This window comes from Salvia hispanica, chromosome 3, assembly GCF_023119035.1.
Source record: "Salvia hispanica cultivar TCC Black 2014 chromosome 3, UniMelb_Shisp_WGS_1.0, whole genome shotgun sequence".
Taxonomy (NCBI): domain Eukaryota; kingdom Viridiplantae; phylum Streptophyta; class Magnoliopsida; order Lamiales; family Lamiaceae; genus Salvia; species Salvia hispanica.
Window position 1 is genome coordinate 3845779 of NC_062967.1, and position 17330 is coordinate 3863108.

The 17330-nt window shown below is 36.2% G+C and overlaps 1 protein-coding gene and 2 pseudogenes across 1 annotated transcript; 1 reads left to right on the forward strand and 2 right to left on the reverse strand.

The window, feature by feature from the left end:
- The first annotated feature begins 347 nt into the window (after nucleotides 1-347).
- LOC125211053 lies at nucleotides 348-3486 on the forward strand (annotated as a pseudogene).
- On the reverse strand, nucleotides 3448-7998 carry LOC125215446 (annotated as a pseudogene).
- A 5011-nt stretch (nucleotides 7999-13009) lies between these two features.
- On the reverse strand, nucleotides 13010-16860 carry LOC125215450 (auxin response factor 9-like). Its single transcript, XM_048116869.1, has 14 exons — nucleotides 16465-16860; nucleotides 16244-16362; nucleotides 15952-16047; nucleotides 15770-15826; nucleotides 15507-15659; nucleotides 15319-15403; nucleotides 15032-15122; nucleotides 14771-14935; nucleotides 14557-14670; nucleotides 14393-14465; nucleotides 14155-14308; nucleotides 13486-14063; nucleotides 13178-13365; nucleotides 13010-13091 (listed from the first exon to the last, which is right to left on the reverse strand). The coding sequence occupies exons 1-14, from the start codon at nucleotides 16517-16519 to the stop codon at nucleotides 13010-13012; spliced, it is 2010 nt and encodes a 669-aa protein (XP_047972826.1). The 5' UTR covers nucleotides 16520-16860.
- Nucleotides 16861-17330: the final 470 nt, after the last annotated feature.

Genomic DNA, 17330 nt, shown 5'->3' on the forward strand with positions numbered 1-17330 from the left:
TCATTTAAAAAAAAAAGATAAAAATAAGACTTTTAAGTCTATGTCATGGATAAAATTTAATGATTTCACTAATGATTAATATAAATGCAAGTACTAATAATTAATTCCAACATATAGAAAATCGACAGTTAGGCCCAAATGTACCTGTACAGTACAATCTAATTAATGGGCCATCCGAGTCGGATCCTAATCCATATGGAGCGACCCGGGGAGTGACTCCATCTCAGCCGTTAAACAGTCCACGATTTGGATCCAATCATCAACCCTTAAATCCACGGTGGACACCACATCGGCGCTCTCTTCCTCTCTCTGCAAATCATCGGGACAACGACACAGGTCAGCAATGTCGACGATCTCACAAACCAACCTCTAATTTTCCCTCTCTTCATTCCCCCAATTCCGAATTTCGAAAGTTTGCTGAATTTTAGCTTGTTTTCTGATGCCCCTTCCCCTTTGTAGGTGACACGTTTGTTTAATTGCAAAGTTGTTTGAATTCCAGTTTAGAGTTAGATAGGGAGCGGGATTCCAGCCGTTTTGAAGCTGAGTTGACTCACTGGTCGTATTCACCGTGTTCGAGCTCCTTGTCTATTAGCGGTATAACTATTTTGGAATTATTGAAAGCTTGAATCTTTGTCTTTGACAAGCTCTGTAATTATTTGTGTTGGATTCAATCGCTATCTTTCGGCTATATTCTGGTTCGTGTTTGATTAGTTATAATTTTCCGCGGATAATTGAGAATTTTAACTATTCATTAACTTAGTTGGATTTAGTTATGGCTATTTAGTTTAAGAGTGCGATCAGTATGAGGCTGAAGACATTGGCTGGTGAATGCTTTTTTCTTATAAAACGTTTGAGTGCCTAATCTTAGACGGCCTGCATGTGCTTCGATGGTTTGTTAGAGTCATGTGCAAAAGACATTGGCTTTGTGCATCTGAATTTGTGTCTATCGGAATTAGAATTTTGTTTGATTATTTTCTACTAGTTTGTTAATAATTTGTGTATGGCATTTTTGTGGCAGAATGATTGGAAGTGGATACTAGCAAATTTAGAAGTAAGTTTAATTTGAATCATGAGTGGCAGTGATGTGGATAAAACTCCTAAAGAGGGGAAAGAACCAAAGGAGCCAAAAACTCCTTCTGCACAGGTTGGGCATGAACCTTTGGGTCAAAATATACAGTTTTGTTTGTGTTTTTGTTAATTAAAATGTAGGTAATTTTGGAATTCTCAGGAACAGGCATCTTCTGCATCTGGTCCAGTTCCGGCAGATTGGTCTGGGTTTCAGGTTAGCATCTTTTGAGAGATACTCATATAGTCTTCTTTCCATTGTTGATATGGACATAGTAACTTTGTTGTTTTTTGCAGACATATTCTCCTATGCCTCCACATGGGTTCTTAGCATCGAGTCCACAGCCACACCCCTACATGTGGGGAGTTCAGGTATGAAGTGCAATTTGGAAATTCTGATAGTCTTTCTTTGCCAAGAATGATCTGTGTTAAGCACTCCTCTCTTGTTAAATAGAACTTGACTTTGCTTAGCTTTTATTGCTGTTCAATTCTTGGTCCATTGTAAACATAGTTCGTTGCTTAGTTGCATGCTTACTCTGGTCTTTGCAGCAATTCATTCCACCATATGGCACTCCACCACATCCATATGTCGCCATGTATCCCCCTGGGGGCATATACGGCCATCCAACTATGGCTCCGGTATTTCCTTACTGGCATCCTTTTCTTTTTTTCTTTTCAGCTGCATGATTCATGCTGTCCAGAGATACTCATAACCCTTCATTTTCATTTGAAAATTTTAGGGATCTTATCCTTTTAGTCCTTTTGCCATGCCTTCTCCTAATGGTATTGTTGAAGCCCCAGTGAGTCATCTCGTTTCTTCTTCTTCCGCGCCCTCTCTCTCTCTAATGTATCCCCAGTTATCCAATAAACTAATCAGAAATGTTTTCCAAATGTATATATAGTGCAATGTTCAAGGAAACATGGAGGTAGATGGAAAGTCATCTGAGGGAAAGGGGAAACTGCCCATCAAAAGATCCAAGGGAAGTTTGGGCAGTTTAAATATGATTACAGGGAAGAATGATGAACCTGGAAAAGCATCAGGTGCCACAGCAAATGGTGTGCACCCTAAAAGGTAGAATGGATTACTGGGGTGCTGGTCAGTCATCTGCTATGCCCGCAATGCGAGGAAAGGTCCCTGCTACTCCGGCAGCTGGAGGAATTGTCGCTACAGGATCACGAGACAACATGCAATCACAACTTTGGATTCAGGTTAAAAAGTTTGTGCAATGAACTTTTGCATTCATTGCAGTTAATTAGATTGTAGGTTTAACATAAAATTGATCTAACAAATTGCAGATACTTTTTTCAGGCTACTCGTAATATTTTCATCTCTAAACCTGTGAAAGCATGGGTGAATATAGGATGTTGGCTTGACACATGTAGATAGATTATAACAGATTCAGACAGTTGATTGAATTACAACTGACAATTTGAGTTGAGTATCTATTTTCAGTGTCATCAAGTGAATTACTCAGTCATATGGTTTCGGTCTTGCATAATTGCAACTTGTGATTTGTGAAACTGCAGTTTCATACTAGTTGTTTCACAATGTGATTGATACATTGTATACTGTGACACCATCTAATTGATATATGTTTTATAGATTTAAATTTAATCTTTATTAATCTTCTAAACTTGCTACTTACTATTTTTTTTGGGAAAAATGAGGTTTTGCTTCAATGTGGTCATTTTTAAGTTTATTTATTAATTTTGCCCAAGACTTTGACTATGTATATGCATATTGAATGTCCAGGATGAAAGGGAGCTTAAAAAACAAAAAGAAAGCAGTCAAACCGGGGAAACTGCTCGTAGATCCAGATTGCGGAAGCAGGTCACTCTCAACTCCCTCCTTTTTTTGTGTTAGAATAATAATTCAAATTTTTAAATCTGTTTTTTTGGTTTCTTCCCATTGTATAGGCGGAATGCGATGAACTGGCCCAGCGTGCTGAAAAGTTGAAAGAGGAAAATGCAGCTCTTAGGGCTAAAATGGCACATATGGAGAGCGAGTATGAGCAACTTGTTGCTCAGAATGCATCTTTAAAGGTATTTTCAGTTTTTAATCAATTGTTCATAGAAATATTGGTTTAACAGGAGAGACTTGGCGAAGTTAGTGGCGAGGAAGATCCTAGGTGCAGTAGGGACGAGCAACGGGCAAGAAACAACGATGCCCAGTAATCTCTGGCCCCAATTTTATTGGTGTTGTTGCTGAATTAGCTTGATCTAACTTTCCATGACAGGGAAGCTGATATTTACGTAGTATGTAGCTAATATTCGTCAACGCTGACCGTTTTAATTTGGATGCCATCGGTCATTCTCGCCGTGGCCAGTGTTTTGTGGCCAGGGAAGGCAGGTGGTGCGTAGAGCAGAGCTCGTATATATGCTTTACCCCCAATTCTGTGAAAAGGTGTGTATTCTTATTAATTTGTATGTTGCTCACAAATGGTTGGATGGGAAAAGCAACACCAAACTCAAAGATCCCATTATCATATCTCTGGCTCTGCTCATCCTCCATCACTTTGCTAGTCACATTGAACCCATGTGTCTCCATACCCAAACACTTGCTTATGTACTCCAGGGTTTCCCGAAACAGAAGGCCGAAGGCCCCCTCATTAGCCACATCCTCTGGTCGCTCCACCATCTCCGGGACGTGCCGTGTGTTGATATGAAGTCGAAGCAATCTTGGCCGTATGATCCAAGGAAAAGAAATGCATATAGCAAGAACCAAGGCTCTGAAACCTAAACACACATATAAACATCAAATGTATGAGATCATGTAATGCAATTAGTTGAAGTGTGATGCTTAAATGTACCTTGGCGAAAATGGGAAGCCCTTGAAGGAGGGCCAATGAAGGTACTAAAGCATAAATAGTGATTGGGATGGACCAAATGGGCCAAAGAGAATAGTGTGCATAACCAAGGCCCATTAAGATACCCATAGTCCTTGAACCATATGTTAGTGGGCTATACTTGGAAAATGCAACCTCTAAAAGCCCAACCGACCATCTCTTCACCTGGTTTAGAACATCATTTATAGTGATAGGAATATCGCCCAAAAATGCCGCCCTACTTGGATTACAAAATGCCGACTTCCAACCTTCGCATTGAAGCCGATATCCTGTGTAGTAATCCTCTACCGTGATCCATATCGGAAACCAATCTGCATTCAAGCATTCATACTTTATAGTTGCGGGACAGAGCAAATAAGTTCATAGTACGGTTACAAACCGTAGAAGTTGGTTGGAGGGAGCTCGAGCCCCCTCAACCAATTCAATCTAAAAAGGTCATGCCACTTGGGAACCCCAACTCGTTTGGTTTTCTAATAGACCCCGCAACTTGATGGGCCTTCCCAAGAACTTCTTTGCCATTGATGGGCTTATCAACAATATAATCCGGCTGAGCTCCGGGGCCTCGAGGTACGTATGAGAGGGGCCCCCAAAGAAGGCCGTCGGTGGAAAAAACATCGCCCCGACATAATTGGGCCCCTTTAGACCATCAAGGCCCATTGAGTTTACTAGAAAGAGGCGCTTGTGCTCGGAAGCATATATATCGTCCTTGTTGAGCCCATGGTACCGTTGGGAATTGGACATATGCATAGTTTGGTCCAAGGGCTTAGGACGTCCAAAGTAGCACAACACTTTTTGGGCCGTTGTGGATCGTTTGAGTACATGTCACAATCCAATGTTAGGATGATTGGTGAGTTGGTCATGGTGGCCGACACTCGAAGCTTCGACATGAAACAAATTAAAGGTTAGAGAAATACGAGATGTAACACAAAAGGGATGGGAACGAACAGAATGGAATACCGACGAGCGCGTGAGGGCACCGGCCTTGAAGTGGTGTGGGCTTCCCTTGCTCTTCTCTCTAGAGATGTATACAAGATTTGGCATAGGCTCACCACAAGTGTCCACATCTTTCTTAGAGTTTAATAGCACTTGAATGATAGGGGATGATTTTGTCGACTAAAATCTTGGTCCTATATTGATTCAAAATTTGACTCTCTTCTTCACTTGAAATGTATTCATCACTCACTTTACCTTTTGCAACCACACTTTCCACCTTCATCTTCATGCTCTCATACATCATCTATCACCATTTCATACTCCAAGTGTTATTCATTCACACAATTTACTCCAACATGAAATTATTCGATGAGCTATCAAGTGCATCACTACAAAAAAATAAAAAATAAAAAAAAAAAAAAAAAAAAACATGCGAAATACTAGAGAAAAAATCATTTGGATTGTACTAGATCAATCAAGTTCTTTGGTACTAGTCCTAGATAGACACGTCACGGTTCATGAACGGCGGTTTGTTCGGAACCGCCGGTTCCGGTTTTGGGAAATATGGAACGGAACCGAACCGTGGAGGCTGTTTCACGTTGCTTTGCTTCGAAAACCGCGTTTTAGGTTCGGAACCGGTTTTCGACGGTTCGTAAGGTTTAGGTTCGGTTTCGCGGTTTCACGGTTTTTCCGTTATTTTTTTTGCCATATAGTTTGAAATTATAAAATAAATTGGAACAAGGAAATGGGTAGATTAAATTGAGAGATTGAAAGAGAAATTCTTGTTAACACTAAAATGAGGTGAGTGTAAGTAAGGATAGAGAGGAGTATTTAATATAGATAAAAATAGAGAGAAATGAGATCCAATTTGAATTTAAAATCAACATTTAAGAATAAATAAATAAAAATAAAAGAAATGGTGTTTATGGATCAATTTGAATAGTGCAGCCTCACCGTCAACCAATCAATTTTGAAGACTAAACTAATCAATTTTGAAGACTACAACATTAACCAATTGGTTAATGTTAATTTATTATACTTTACTTAAAGTAATCAATTCTTCTAAGTTTATTAAAAAATGTTGGATAAATATTTATTAATAATTATCCATACTCAATAGATTCCATACGTAAAAAAATATGTTAATTAATAAAATCGGAAATAGTATTATAAAGTTATTACCATAAACCATACAACATAGACTCCATCTTGTAATTTAGTTATTTTATTTTATTATCTTTTATCTTATGTTTTTCAAATTACCATCCAATTTTTCCAAATAGTATTATAAAGTTATTTTTGCTACAAAATTTTGTCCCATATTATTGTTTCTACGGATATTACCAAATCTAAAAATGAAAGTTATATATAAGAGTATAAAACTCATAAACCGGATCATTCGACAATGTTTTATTTAATGGAGTATAGTTTTAATATAAGGATTAACTATGTTTAAATTTATCATTGTGTTGGCGGTTGGAACCGTGAAAGTCGGTTCGGGAACCGCGGTTCGTCTGGTTTCGTTCGAAAAATTTAACGAACCGAACCACGGTTCTAAAATTCACGGTTTCGGTTCGATATATTTTTCGCGATTTCGTTAACGAACACGTTCGATAAACCTTGGGCAGCTCTAGTCCTAGACTTTGTATTTTAACTTTGAAGATGAATACATGTGTTTGATAAACATGTGAATAGTTATCTTATCTCTTGTGTTATCACTTGGGCTGTCAAAGTCAGTGCGCCGATTAAAATTAAATGGTGATGATTTTCAAGATCTTGCTGAAAATCGAAAAGGCCTTATTTTGGCCTATTTCGGGCAAACATATCAAAGTCTAAGGCAAATACCAAAATAATTTTCAGCCTGCAACAGAAACATAAGATTACGCCAAAAAATAATAAATAAAGATTAACAAGAATATTATTAGTCTTGCCAGTCATTCAAACAATGCTTCATCGTCAATGATTTAAAATTTCATTTTCATTCAGTACAAAAATTAAGAAAGGTGAATGAAAGCTGGTTAAAAAGTTAAGTAAAAATTTTAATTCTACTTTTACAAATTAGTAATTTATAGTAATATATTTGTGAGTGTAGTAATTTTATGAAGCATGTGATCCACCAATCATAAATTAAAAAAAAATTACTTTAAATTGGACGTCCAAAAATGCAAAATGGATTCGACTATATTATTTTATAGACGGATGGACTGATGGGGTATAGCACATCGAAAAACATTTAATTTTGGCTATCTTAAAATTTTCTTTTCAGTATAATTAAACATGGTTACACCATTAGTAAGATAGTACTCCACAATACATCTAAACATGGAAAAATATGAAACAAACACTAACATATAGTACTAGTATTGAGAATTCATTGACTTGAGTGGTTGCTAAAATCAAATTGATACTAGTCCTAAGACTACTTTAACGACTGAGATAATAGTTCTCGGTCCATCAAGAATTTAGTATTAACCAATCGTGAACACAAAAACTACCATCATTTATAGTTTACGTTTCTACTTAAAAACTTTTAATTTTAAAAAAATTTGATTTATGTCCCGTCATATAACCGAATGATTAACCATCTCACCTTGATTTCGAGGGTCTTGGCGGTTAGATCATAAGTGGAGCTAAAATACGCATGGGACATCCTCGGTTACTTTATTCTCTACAAAACGGCAGCCAAAGCCTCCCAAACCTCGCCGCCTCCATGAAGGCAAACATGGTCAGCTCGGATCCCCGTCGTCCGACACGTACACCGACGCTTCTCGGCCGGGTAGTCATACGCCATGACCGACAACGCCGTGTTGATGACGTCGATGGGGGTTCCTTGTAGGGATCCGCCGTGCATATGAATATGTCCAACCCCGGAAATCCCTCCGGTCCAGCGCCTTTTCGAGGTTCTCGTGTCGGTGGACCGGGTTCATGCGAAGGCCTCGCGATGTGGACCACATGAAGGCTAGAATAAGGTCGGAGATTAGGGGGGAGGGGGAGATGAGGAGGGAGATTGGGGAGGTGGAGGGAGGAGTTTGAGGGAGTGGTGGTAGAGGAGGAAGGATAGGGGCGGTGTAGGCTGCTGCGAATAGGCGGTTGAAGTGGCGGCGCGGAGTGGGTGGAGAGAGTGGAGTGGCGGCGTTGTGGTGGCGCTCTTCATTTGTCTTTCTATTTTTTTTGTCGCCTCCGATTTGTTGTTTTTGGAGGATTGATATTTGTCTTCATTTATAGGAGTATAAATTCCATCCATCAATCAAAAATAATCGTAGAGTAGTTGGCAACGCGAAGTGTGTGAATTTAAGGTCATGGGTTCAAACTAAAAAGAAAATAATTCATTTTTTATAATTGTTTAGTGTCCACAAAAACTAGTCTTATTTTTAAAAATGAAAAATTTTCTCTCTAATGTTTTGTTCACATTTTCACATTTTCTATCTTACTTTATTAATTTATTTTTCAAAACTCATAACACGCATCCATATATGGATCTATTTTTTATGAACGAAAGAAGTATGCAATTTGAACTATACGAAATAAGCCATAACATGTGCAGTAAACATGTATGCACTGATGAATTAAAATTTAATTGCACATTTTTCAAAAAAATTGCTCCTATATCCCTTTTACTCTATAAGTATATTTACATTTCGTTGACATTTTCTCCTACTTCTTTTATCTAATATTTCTTAAAATCAACGTTAAATTTAATTATGACATTTAATCCTAAACGGATGAAACAACATTTTACTGCAAATAGAATAATTTGTGTGATCATTAATGATGGATAAGTGATATTCCCTCCTTCACCAATAAATGTCTCATTTTTTTTGTCCTTCGACAATAAATATCTCGTTTAGTTGTACTACATTTAGTAAGTTGGATCTTATATTCGCTAACTCATTTCATTCATATTTTATTATAAAATTAATAAATAAAAATAGATCTCATCTTCCAACTGACTTTTCTATTCACTTTACTAAATAAAATCAAATAACTTTTTAAAACTCATACTAGTTATAAGACATTTTAAACAAGGACAATGGGAGTAGAACCGGTATAAAATTGCCAACGGATGACGCGTTTGGCGCGAATATGATTTGACAATTATTGTCTTTTGCTCCATTAATTTTAACTTAATTGTATAGTATAGTATATTTTTCTTTTTTCTGTCGGTGTTGCCCAAGAATGGTTAATGTTAAAATTTTAAATTGCTATTCGCTAATTGCTTAGTGAAAAATATGCGGTTTTCAAATTTGTACATTTAGTGATTTAGAAATTAACAAACAATTGAAATAAGATTTTTAATAAGCTTTTAGTAAAGTTATTAAATTAGCTCAATTTGTTTACGGTTCCTATTATTAACAATCATGGTCCTTTTCATATCCCTTTGTGTTCACAACGTATAAAATTTACCTTCCTATTATATTATTGTTTAAATTAAGCTAATCTGGACTTTCTTAATCATGCTTTGATAATTGATATCAAGTTCTGTCACGGCTCTGCGTACATCGGTAATTCGGTATACATAATTGATAATATTAATAGTATTAAACTAATAATAGTATCCTAAATTTTAGACTAACTTAGAAAAAAGTTTCTCCATTGATTTATTAGTTCAAACCAAAAGGATACGAATCTTTAGGATACAACTGCAATTATTAGAGACAAACATTGACAACCATGTAATTAACTCTAGAGTCATTTCACTTTTTCAAAATTAACTTAATAGTTTATCCCCTCTTAGGGCGGAGGGGGGGTGGGGCCAGGAGCGCCCATAGTCCCCCACTAATTTTTAAAAATATATAGGGATATTTTAGTAATTTCACATTAATCGTAATTTATAATGTATATATAATACTAAAGATAGATTTCAGCAAAATTATACTTCCTCCGTCAGAATAGAGTCATTTTCTATTTTAATCCGTTCACAAATAGTCCATTTTTCTATTTTAATCCGTCCACGATTAGGAGTCCCGGTTCATTTTTACCATAAATGTAATAGGGTCTCCTTCCACTAACTCATTTCACTACATTTCATTTAAAACAATATATACAAGTGAGATCCTTATTCCACTAAACTTTTTCCACCCACTTTTCTTAACATTTCTTAAAATCCGTGCCCCATAAATGGGACTTCTAATGCGACGGAGGAAGTACTCCATAAATCGTTTCCTCTTAATTAGTTTTCTCCTTCTGCCGTTCTACTCCTTCTGAGTGTAATCGAAATCTGGTTATATAAAATTAGGTATATTTTAAAACTCAAATATAATTCAATTGATTTTTCTACATAGGTTGTTTTTTTGTTTGGCTGCAATAGTTATGTAAATTGAGACCTAAATAATCATATTCAAGCTCTAAATTGGTACACATAAAATTCAAATAGGGAGAAAGAAGATATCTTATGTAATTCAATGGCTACGGCGATTTTGTGTTGGAATTCTTTACCCATATTCTTAATTTGATGTGTATGTATTAATAGTTTTACACTATTTGATTTTGACAGAACATTTTAGATTTGATCATATTGTATATTTTGTTTACTCTTTATTCTTTTAGTTGTGAGCGTAAGATGAACTTTATCCTTTTTTGTGTATGATTTATATTTTGCAAACTTAATCGTGTTGAATATTTTTGTAGATATATGGATCGTTATTTCAAGAAACTTTCTTCCGTGATTCTTTATCGTTGAATGATTGCTTAGTTCCTTATATGGAAAAGGATGTGTTTGTTAAAATTACCAATGCAACTATTATGCACGATTTCAAAGATGAAGAATGACAAATGTTATGATGGATTGCATTTAATTTTTACATTTTGAACCTTATAATTTAATTTATATGATTTTTTAAAAATTTAATTTTGGACCCCCATGATGAAATTTCTACACTGCCCTCTCGCTAACTAAAATTTCATTAATCTCCCATCCCATAACTGCAAATTAAATAAAAATATGAAACCTCATTTCATGATCAGAGTAAGTTTGTAAAAGAACATTAATAGTGTAGAAAAAATATAATCATTGCAAGAATATTTAAATATGAGTTTGTAATTATTCATGAATCTCCAAAGATGGAATTCCAACTTATCTCGAGTCTTGAGAGTTGGAGACTACTACCATAAATACCTCGGAAAGTGTGAAATGCTACGACGTCGTATCCGGAACCTGTTTCATTGGCTGAAAGGAAAACTCAATTATTGTAGTACACAGCATATTCCACATGTTAAAAATCTATACCTTGTCAATATGGTTGATTCATACAAGAAGAACTAGTCAAAGTATATTAGATATGTGATGGAATTTCATTTGAGATTTACGAGTACTGTTATCTTTTCTGATTAAACCGTCGAAAATATTCTTGCATCCTATCTGCATATAGTACTTTATTATCAATAGTGGTGATTCATCTTCGAGATTTACTTACAACATCTACAATGATACGATTACTTACAACATCCACAACGATAGTATATACATATCGTTAAGATTCACAATAATGACTATAATATGCCACATCAGCATTTTGCCTAGTCTCCGCAGAGTGCGAATTAACACAACTTTATATTTAATTTTAATTTTATTTTTAATTAATAAATAGCAAAATTAATATACAAAACACAACAAATTTTATTAAAAAAAATTACATTAATTGAAAAAACCCTACATTACTTAAATTAAATTTATATTATCATAAAAATATAAACCTGATTATAGGGAAAAAGTATAAAAAAATGAATAAAATGAGAAAAGTATAATAAAAAAAAAAAATTAAAAACAAAATGATGAGTTTGGGGTTTGAACCCACGAACTCTATGATTTTAATTTAAAAACAATTTTTATATAAAACGACTTTTTAAAATTTAAAAAAATTAATTAAACGTGTCGATTGTCCTTGTCCACGCCGTGTGGCACTGTAGTGACGAGGCGCCGGATGAGAGTCGAGTGACGCAGCTGCCGTGCTCAAAGCTCGGCGTAGGATCACCCTGGGCTTGTCTGTCGGCTTGCGTGGTCGACGGCAATCTAGGGATCGTCCGACAATTTTTGCACCAATGCAGATGCTCTTAGCACTTGGTAATAAAAGATTACTCAACAAGTGTTCTCTAAATGTGTCTTTCAATATTGAAGACATAATTTCAGTTATGCATTTACATCACTTTCTTGCTGTTTTCTTCAATGTGTATCATTTGTTGTGACTACAACCAGGCCATTAACTCCGTCAATTAGCAACTACACTACATAGAATTTGTGTCAAAGGTTTGTCATACGTAACTCAAGTTTGAAATTTCAGCATTAATTCTGGGGGTGGATGTTGAAATATTCTAAACCCTATTTCAATATGTTTGTTCGACAAACGTAGGATGTAGGCAAAATATATTGTGACTCGATTGTAGGGACCTCAAATTTGGTGGTTCAATTTCGAGGTCATCAATTAGACAAATCGACATTACATTCCTAAGTTCAATATCTTAGTGCCAATATTATGGTAAACAAATTACCATTTCAAATACTTACAGACATTTCTCCTCTTGATTTCTCTCTCTCATATTTTAGAAAATAGAGATTAATCTACCAAAAAATAGTTTGTTGTCCAGCATAAACTGTCTTAATAAATAATCCGATTCCAAATTTAAATTTTTTAGTAAAATAGAAAAAGTAATCATAATCTTGAAGAAAATAGTAGTACAACCTTATTTGATGTGGCTGTGGTCCTCTCATCACTTGCCATTTTCCATTCCAGTAGAGATCAATTCTTGCAATTAATATCATCGACAGCTATGGATATATACTAGACTACAGTACTTATTTGACATTTTGCAAAAATAGCAAACCCCACTTGGTACAAGCTTCATTTAATATTATATATACATGTAATTTCATGAGAGGAAGGCCAAAATCATACATAATCGTTGAAAATTCAACCCACTTGGTCACCTATAATGTTCTAGTGCCATTAATTCTCCTGTTATATTTTGGGGATTTTATCAATTCAGCTAAGTTTTGAGCTTTGACAACACACTGAATAAAGAAGCATTAATTAGTCCGAGTTTGACACTAAACAGAGAAAAAGAAGCTTCAATTTTTAAAGATGCCAAACACAAATACTACTCTACTAGTATTTACAGAGTAGGGTGCGAATGGCTTTCTCCACATCCAAATTCACCACAAACACACACTACTATTGGAGCTTGTTTGCTTTCATTTTCTTGACATCCTGGCTAGAACAGATGAAAATTCTCCTGACCATGTTGCAGAATTCTCTGGAGAAAGATGATGATATATCAATTATATGAACTAGAGAGGTTTATGAAACATGTTGATATAACAAGGGGCATGGCAAACTTACGGCCACGGATCATCGCCCACAAGCATCATGTCTCCTTCATCATCCGTAAACACAATTTCCCATTTATTTCGTGACTGCAGCTCCCCCTTAATCTCAAACATTTCTTCCAACTCAGTTATAAGATTATCGTATCCATTCAAAGTTGTCAAATCCACTGCTCGACCAACAGCAACCCCTTGCATTTGCACCTTCTCAAAGGATTTTCATGTCAAATACACAAATAAGATGCAAGTAATATTTCAAGGCAAGTAACATATAAATGCTATGAAAGAAGATTCACTTTCAGTTTACAATCATCTTTGGTATACCTTGGTGCGGCTTCTGGAGGAGTTGCTCTGTCTACTCTGAACCTCCTTTGTTGGTACTTGCAACTGATCTTGCCTCGAGTCTCTAAACTCCTTTGAAACACTAGATTTTTGTTCTGAATCAGCTGAGGATAGTGCACTTGAGATGTGTAGTTCACTATTATCCTTTGGTATATCAGCTAATCTTGAAGGAGCTACTGATGGCCTCTTCAAATCAAACCCAAACAATCTGCATGATGCCAAAGCATCTGGTTTCCTCACATCAGTACATCCAGTGGTAGGGGAACTAAACTGTCTTCCTGAGTTTGGAGCTGAATGGTTTGAAATAACCGACCAAACTGAAGCACTTTTACTCTCTTCAGTTTCTTCAGCATGCACATGAACGGGAGGTTTCCACCCTACATCCATATGAGTGGTTGATGGACCATCATTGCGGTGTTTCATAGGTGTGACGCCAGCATCTGTTTGTTTAGTATGCGAATTAGTGATGCAGCTGCTTCTTAGTCCTTCAAAACTGTGATTTATTTGATGGCCATCATGAGCCAGGTTCCATGTAGGTGATGCGCTTGAAGTTATAGTTTCTACAACATTACAATAACAAATAAAGTAGTAAGATATTGTACAAATATAGAAAGCAAACAGAATATCAAAATTCAGTGGAAAGCAACCAACCAGGAGCAGCGATTTCAATATGTGGCCGAAGCCTTTTATTCTTCATGGTAGGTGGCTGGACTAGGGTTGGAGGTATTGATGCAACAAATGGCTCTATCTCCCATGGAGAAACCCTTTCTGGCCTTGGGATGGATGCTGGTTCATCCCATTGAACCTGAGAACAAAAGAGAAAATGTGTTAGGTATTCAGCAATAAACAGCAGAATATGGGATATCAGAATATGCACAAAGTCCCAAACCTTCAATGTTCTCCATTTTGAATCATTCCAGTGAGGCGACATATCTTCAACCCCAACAATTGTTCCTGAGAACCTGATAGAACAAAGAAATAAGAACTTTTAGCAACTCAATTAAGGTACCACTGTACCAACTATGCAGTTAACGTCTATATATGTTGACCAACCTTCTCTCAGGAGAATCATCTCCCTCAAAACGCATCTTGAATCTCATGCCGACTCCAAAGTCATGATTAATGGCTTCTAGATATTTGTTCAGGCCTATGATGAACTGACTAGTCCTAAAATTTGAACACACAAAAAAAGTCAAGAGAAGAGCATAATTGAAAGATAACTTATCATAAAAAGCAAGGTTGCAACTTAAAAGGAGTTTGTTCAAACCTTGGCTTGTAATAAACAACAAAGATGGTCTGAGTCATGACAGCATGTGATGCTGTAGCAAGCACTCCCAGGTGCATGCTTTGACTCGATATCACTGAAGATGGTATGGAAATCTGTTGGCGAGCATGGCGTCTGACCCCAACGCGCAATTCCCCAGTCTCTCCCCTAGAAAAACAAAGGTATATACATGAACTCAACTCAGAGAACACGAATCCTCATGATGAAGTGGTGTTCACTTGATATATCAACATTTATAAGTACCTCAGAAATACAAAAGAGTCACCAGCGACTATACGCTTAGAAGTGACAAATGTACTCCATCCTGTAGTTAGCAAATGCCTCCTAGGTTGACCTGTTGGTTTAAAGTGAAATATATATATATCAATTTCCTACTAAATAAATAAAATATACACTAATATTATGCCCGAGTAGCTACTTTTTGCATGCCTACTAAAAGGCCCAGGTGAATAAATTTCTTTATAAAGTCTCAAAACAACATTAATGACTCCTAGAGCAAGCAATAACCAGAAGGCAAAAAAGTAAATCACCTCTAAATATATGCTTGAATTGCCATTCATTTCCATGTAGATCCTTGGCAATCAATTCCTGTGTTGGAGTCTGCTGGCTCATATCCTGATCGGATAACAAGCCGTGTCAGCAAATATAGAAAATTATCACTGGATATTTTAGAATACAGGTATATATATGCATGTATACATCATAGAGGAAACATTACCAATGGAGGGAGGCACTCATTTGCGTGTTTACGAAGGACAGAAAATCCACCATGCGTGCTGGTATCAGAAGCAGTCAAAACTTTGCAGAACGAATGAACTGCAGGTCTAGGAGGCTCATCAATAGGACTATCCGGACTTCTTGGCTCGCTTTGCTACAAATAGTTTTACCCGGTTACATTTTAAAGTTGCTAAACAAAAGGATGACAGATTGATTTTGGCACTTTTCGCAAAAACAAGAGAGCAAAGGAAAATCAGTACTTACATCTGATTCTGGCATCAAAGTAATTTGTGCATAAACTTCATCGGTGTCTTTTTCAGCCTACATAGTTATACAAAAAAAACAGTGAATCACTTACCACTCAATAATTGAATCAATAACCCAGGTTCTGAGTTGCTCATTCAAAGTAAACTGATAATAATTGGAAGCTCAAAAGAGGCAATTACCAGTAACTGAATGTTGAAAACTCGGCAAAGGATCTTCGGAGGCAAATTGAACATCGGTATCCTTTGATTCAATTCCTGATTTGTAGATGCCTCCAACTAACACATCCCAAAAAAAGCATGAGTTTCACGTATCAGATAAAATCCAACAGAAATTCCAGATATGGCAATAAAATGAAATTCCATAATTATTCAACTTCTAGTCATAACCCTCTCAAAGATCTGAACATTTTGTAACCCCTCCCTCAATTTCAAGAAAAATTAAAAACAATTGCATTTTCAAGCATTAACAGACCTGCTCCATGTGACCTTGTGGGAAATAGTAAACTCTTTCTCCAGACTTAGGAACATCCACCAAAGGCCCTGCACAACCCCTCCATAGCTCCTCATACAACGCATCCTTACCAGAAACCCCTGAAAATTCACCCCCCCAAAAAAAAATCTAAATTAAATTCACAAAATAACATGAAAAACAAATAAACTCAGAAGAAATGAGAGGTTATCCTAAAAATTCACCTTCAGCTGAAAAACCATGCTGCTGCTGCTGAGAAACTGAGCCCCAATTCGCCATAGCTGAGACAACACGAGCACCTTTCCTCTTTTGGACTAAAAATTAGCTAGAAATCCCCAATCAAACACTCTCACACAGATAGATGTACAATACACAATGCATCCAGCTAAATAATCAACGTAATTACAGCGAAATACAAAACCCTGGAAAATCTGAGCAGATGACCAAGTTTTGTTAAGAAAAGCTGAAATAGTTTCCACTTTGGTTGAGATGATGGGAAAACGAGAGCAACGGCGTCACGGATTCCGAAGAAACAGCTTAACAGGAGTAGATGTCTCAACTCAATTAGCTACTTTCTCTCTCTAGAGGATAGAGAGTTGTAAAATTAATTTGGTGTTGGGTTTGCTAGAACGTGGGTTTGATTGTCTCCTTTTTCACTGCAACACGCAGAGTGCGTGTGGTTGCGAAACTAACCATGGTTAAACCCTTAACCAGAGTCGGACGGCTGCGATGACGCCACCTTTTGGCGCAAAAATTGGTGGTACATCTATTTTTTCAATACTTATCTCATTTTATACTTCTGTCGTTGCCAATGCCAACATTACTATATTTTGTCTCGTGTTTCTCTATTATTAACACTCTACTATATTAATTATTTAATTTAACACTACCATACATTAGTCACCTATGCTCACTCTGTCACAAAAATACAGACATTTTTAAACAATATTACTTTTAATGTCAAATTGGTGCAATAAAAAAAATAATAATTAAAGTATTATCAATCAAAAATAAAACTCACTTCCAGAGAAAAATTATTACCAAAAATAGAAGTAAACTGATTTTTAAATGATAGAGTTATTAACACCAA

Bases quoted from the DNA above. Each gene is read 5' to 3' on its own strand.
- LOC125215450 (XM_048116869.1), bottom strand. From the start codon at position 16,519: ATGGCGAATTGGGGCTCAGTTTCTCAGCAGCAGCAGCATGGTTTTTCA. The intron at 14,309-14,392 runs GTTTGGGACTTT...TTTTGTTCTCAG, and splicing joins CAAAATGGAGAACATTGAAG to GTTCAATGGGATGAACCAGC. The intron at 13,092-13,177 runs GTAAGTTTGCCA...ATCTTTCTCCAG, and splicing joins GTGGGCGATGATCCGTGGCC to AGAATTCTGCAACATGGTCA.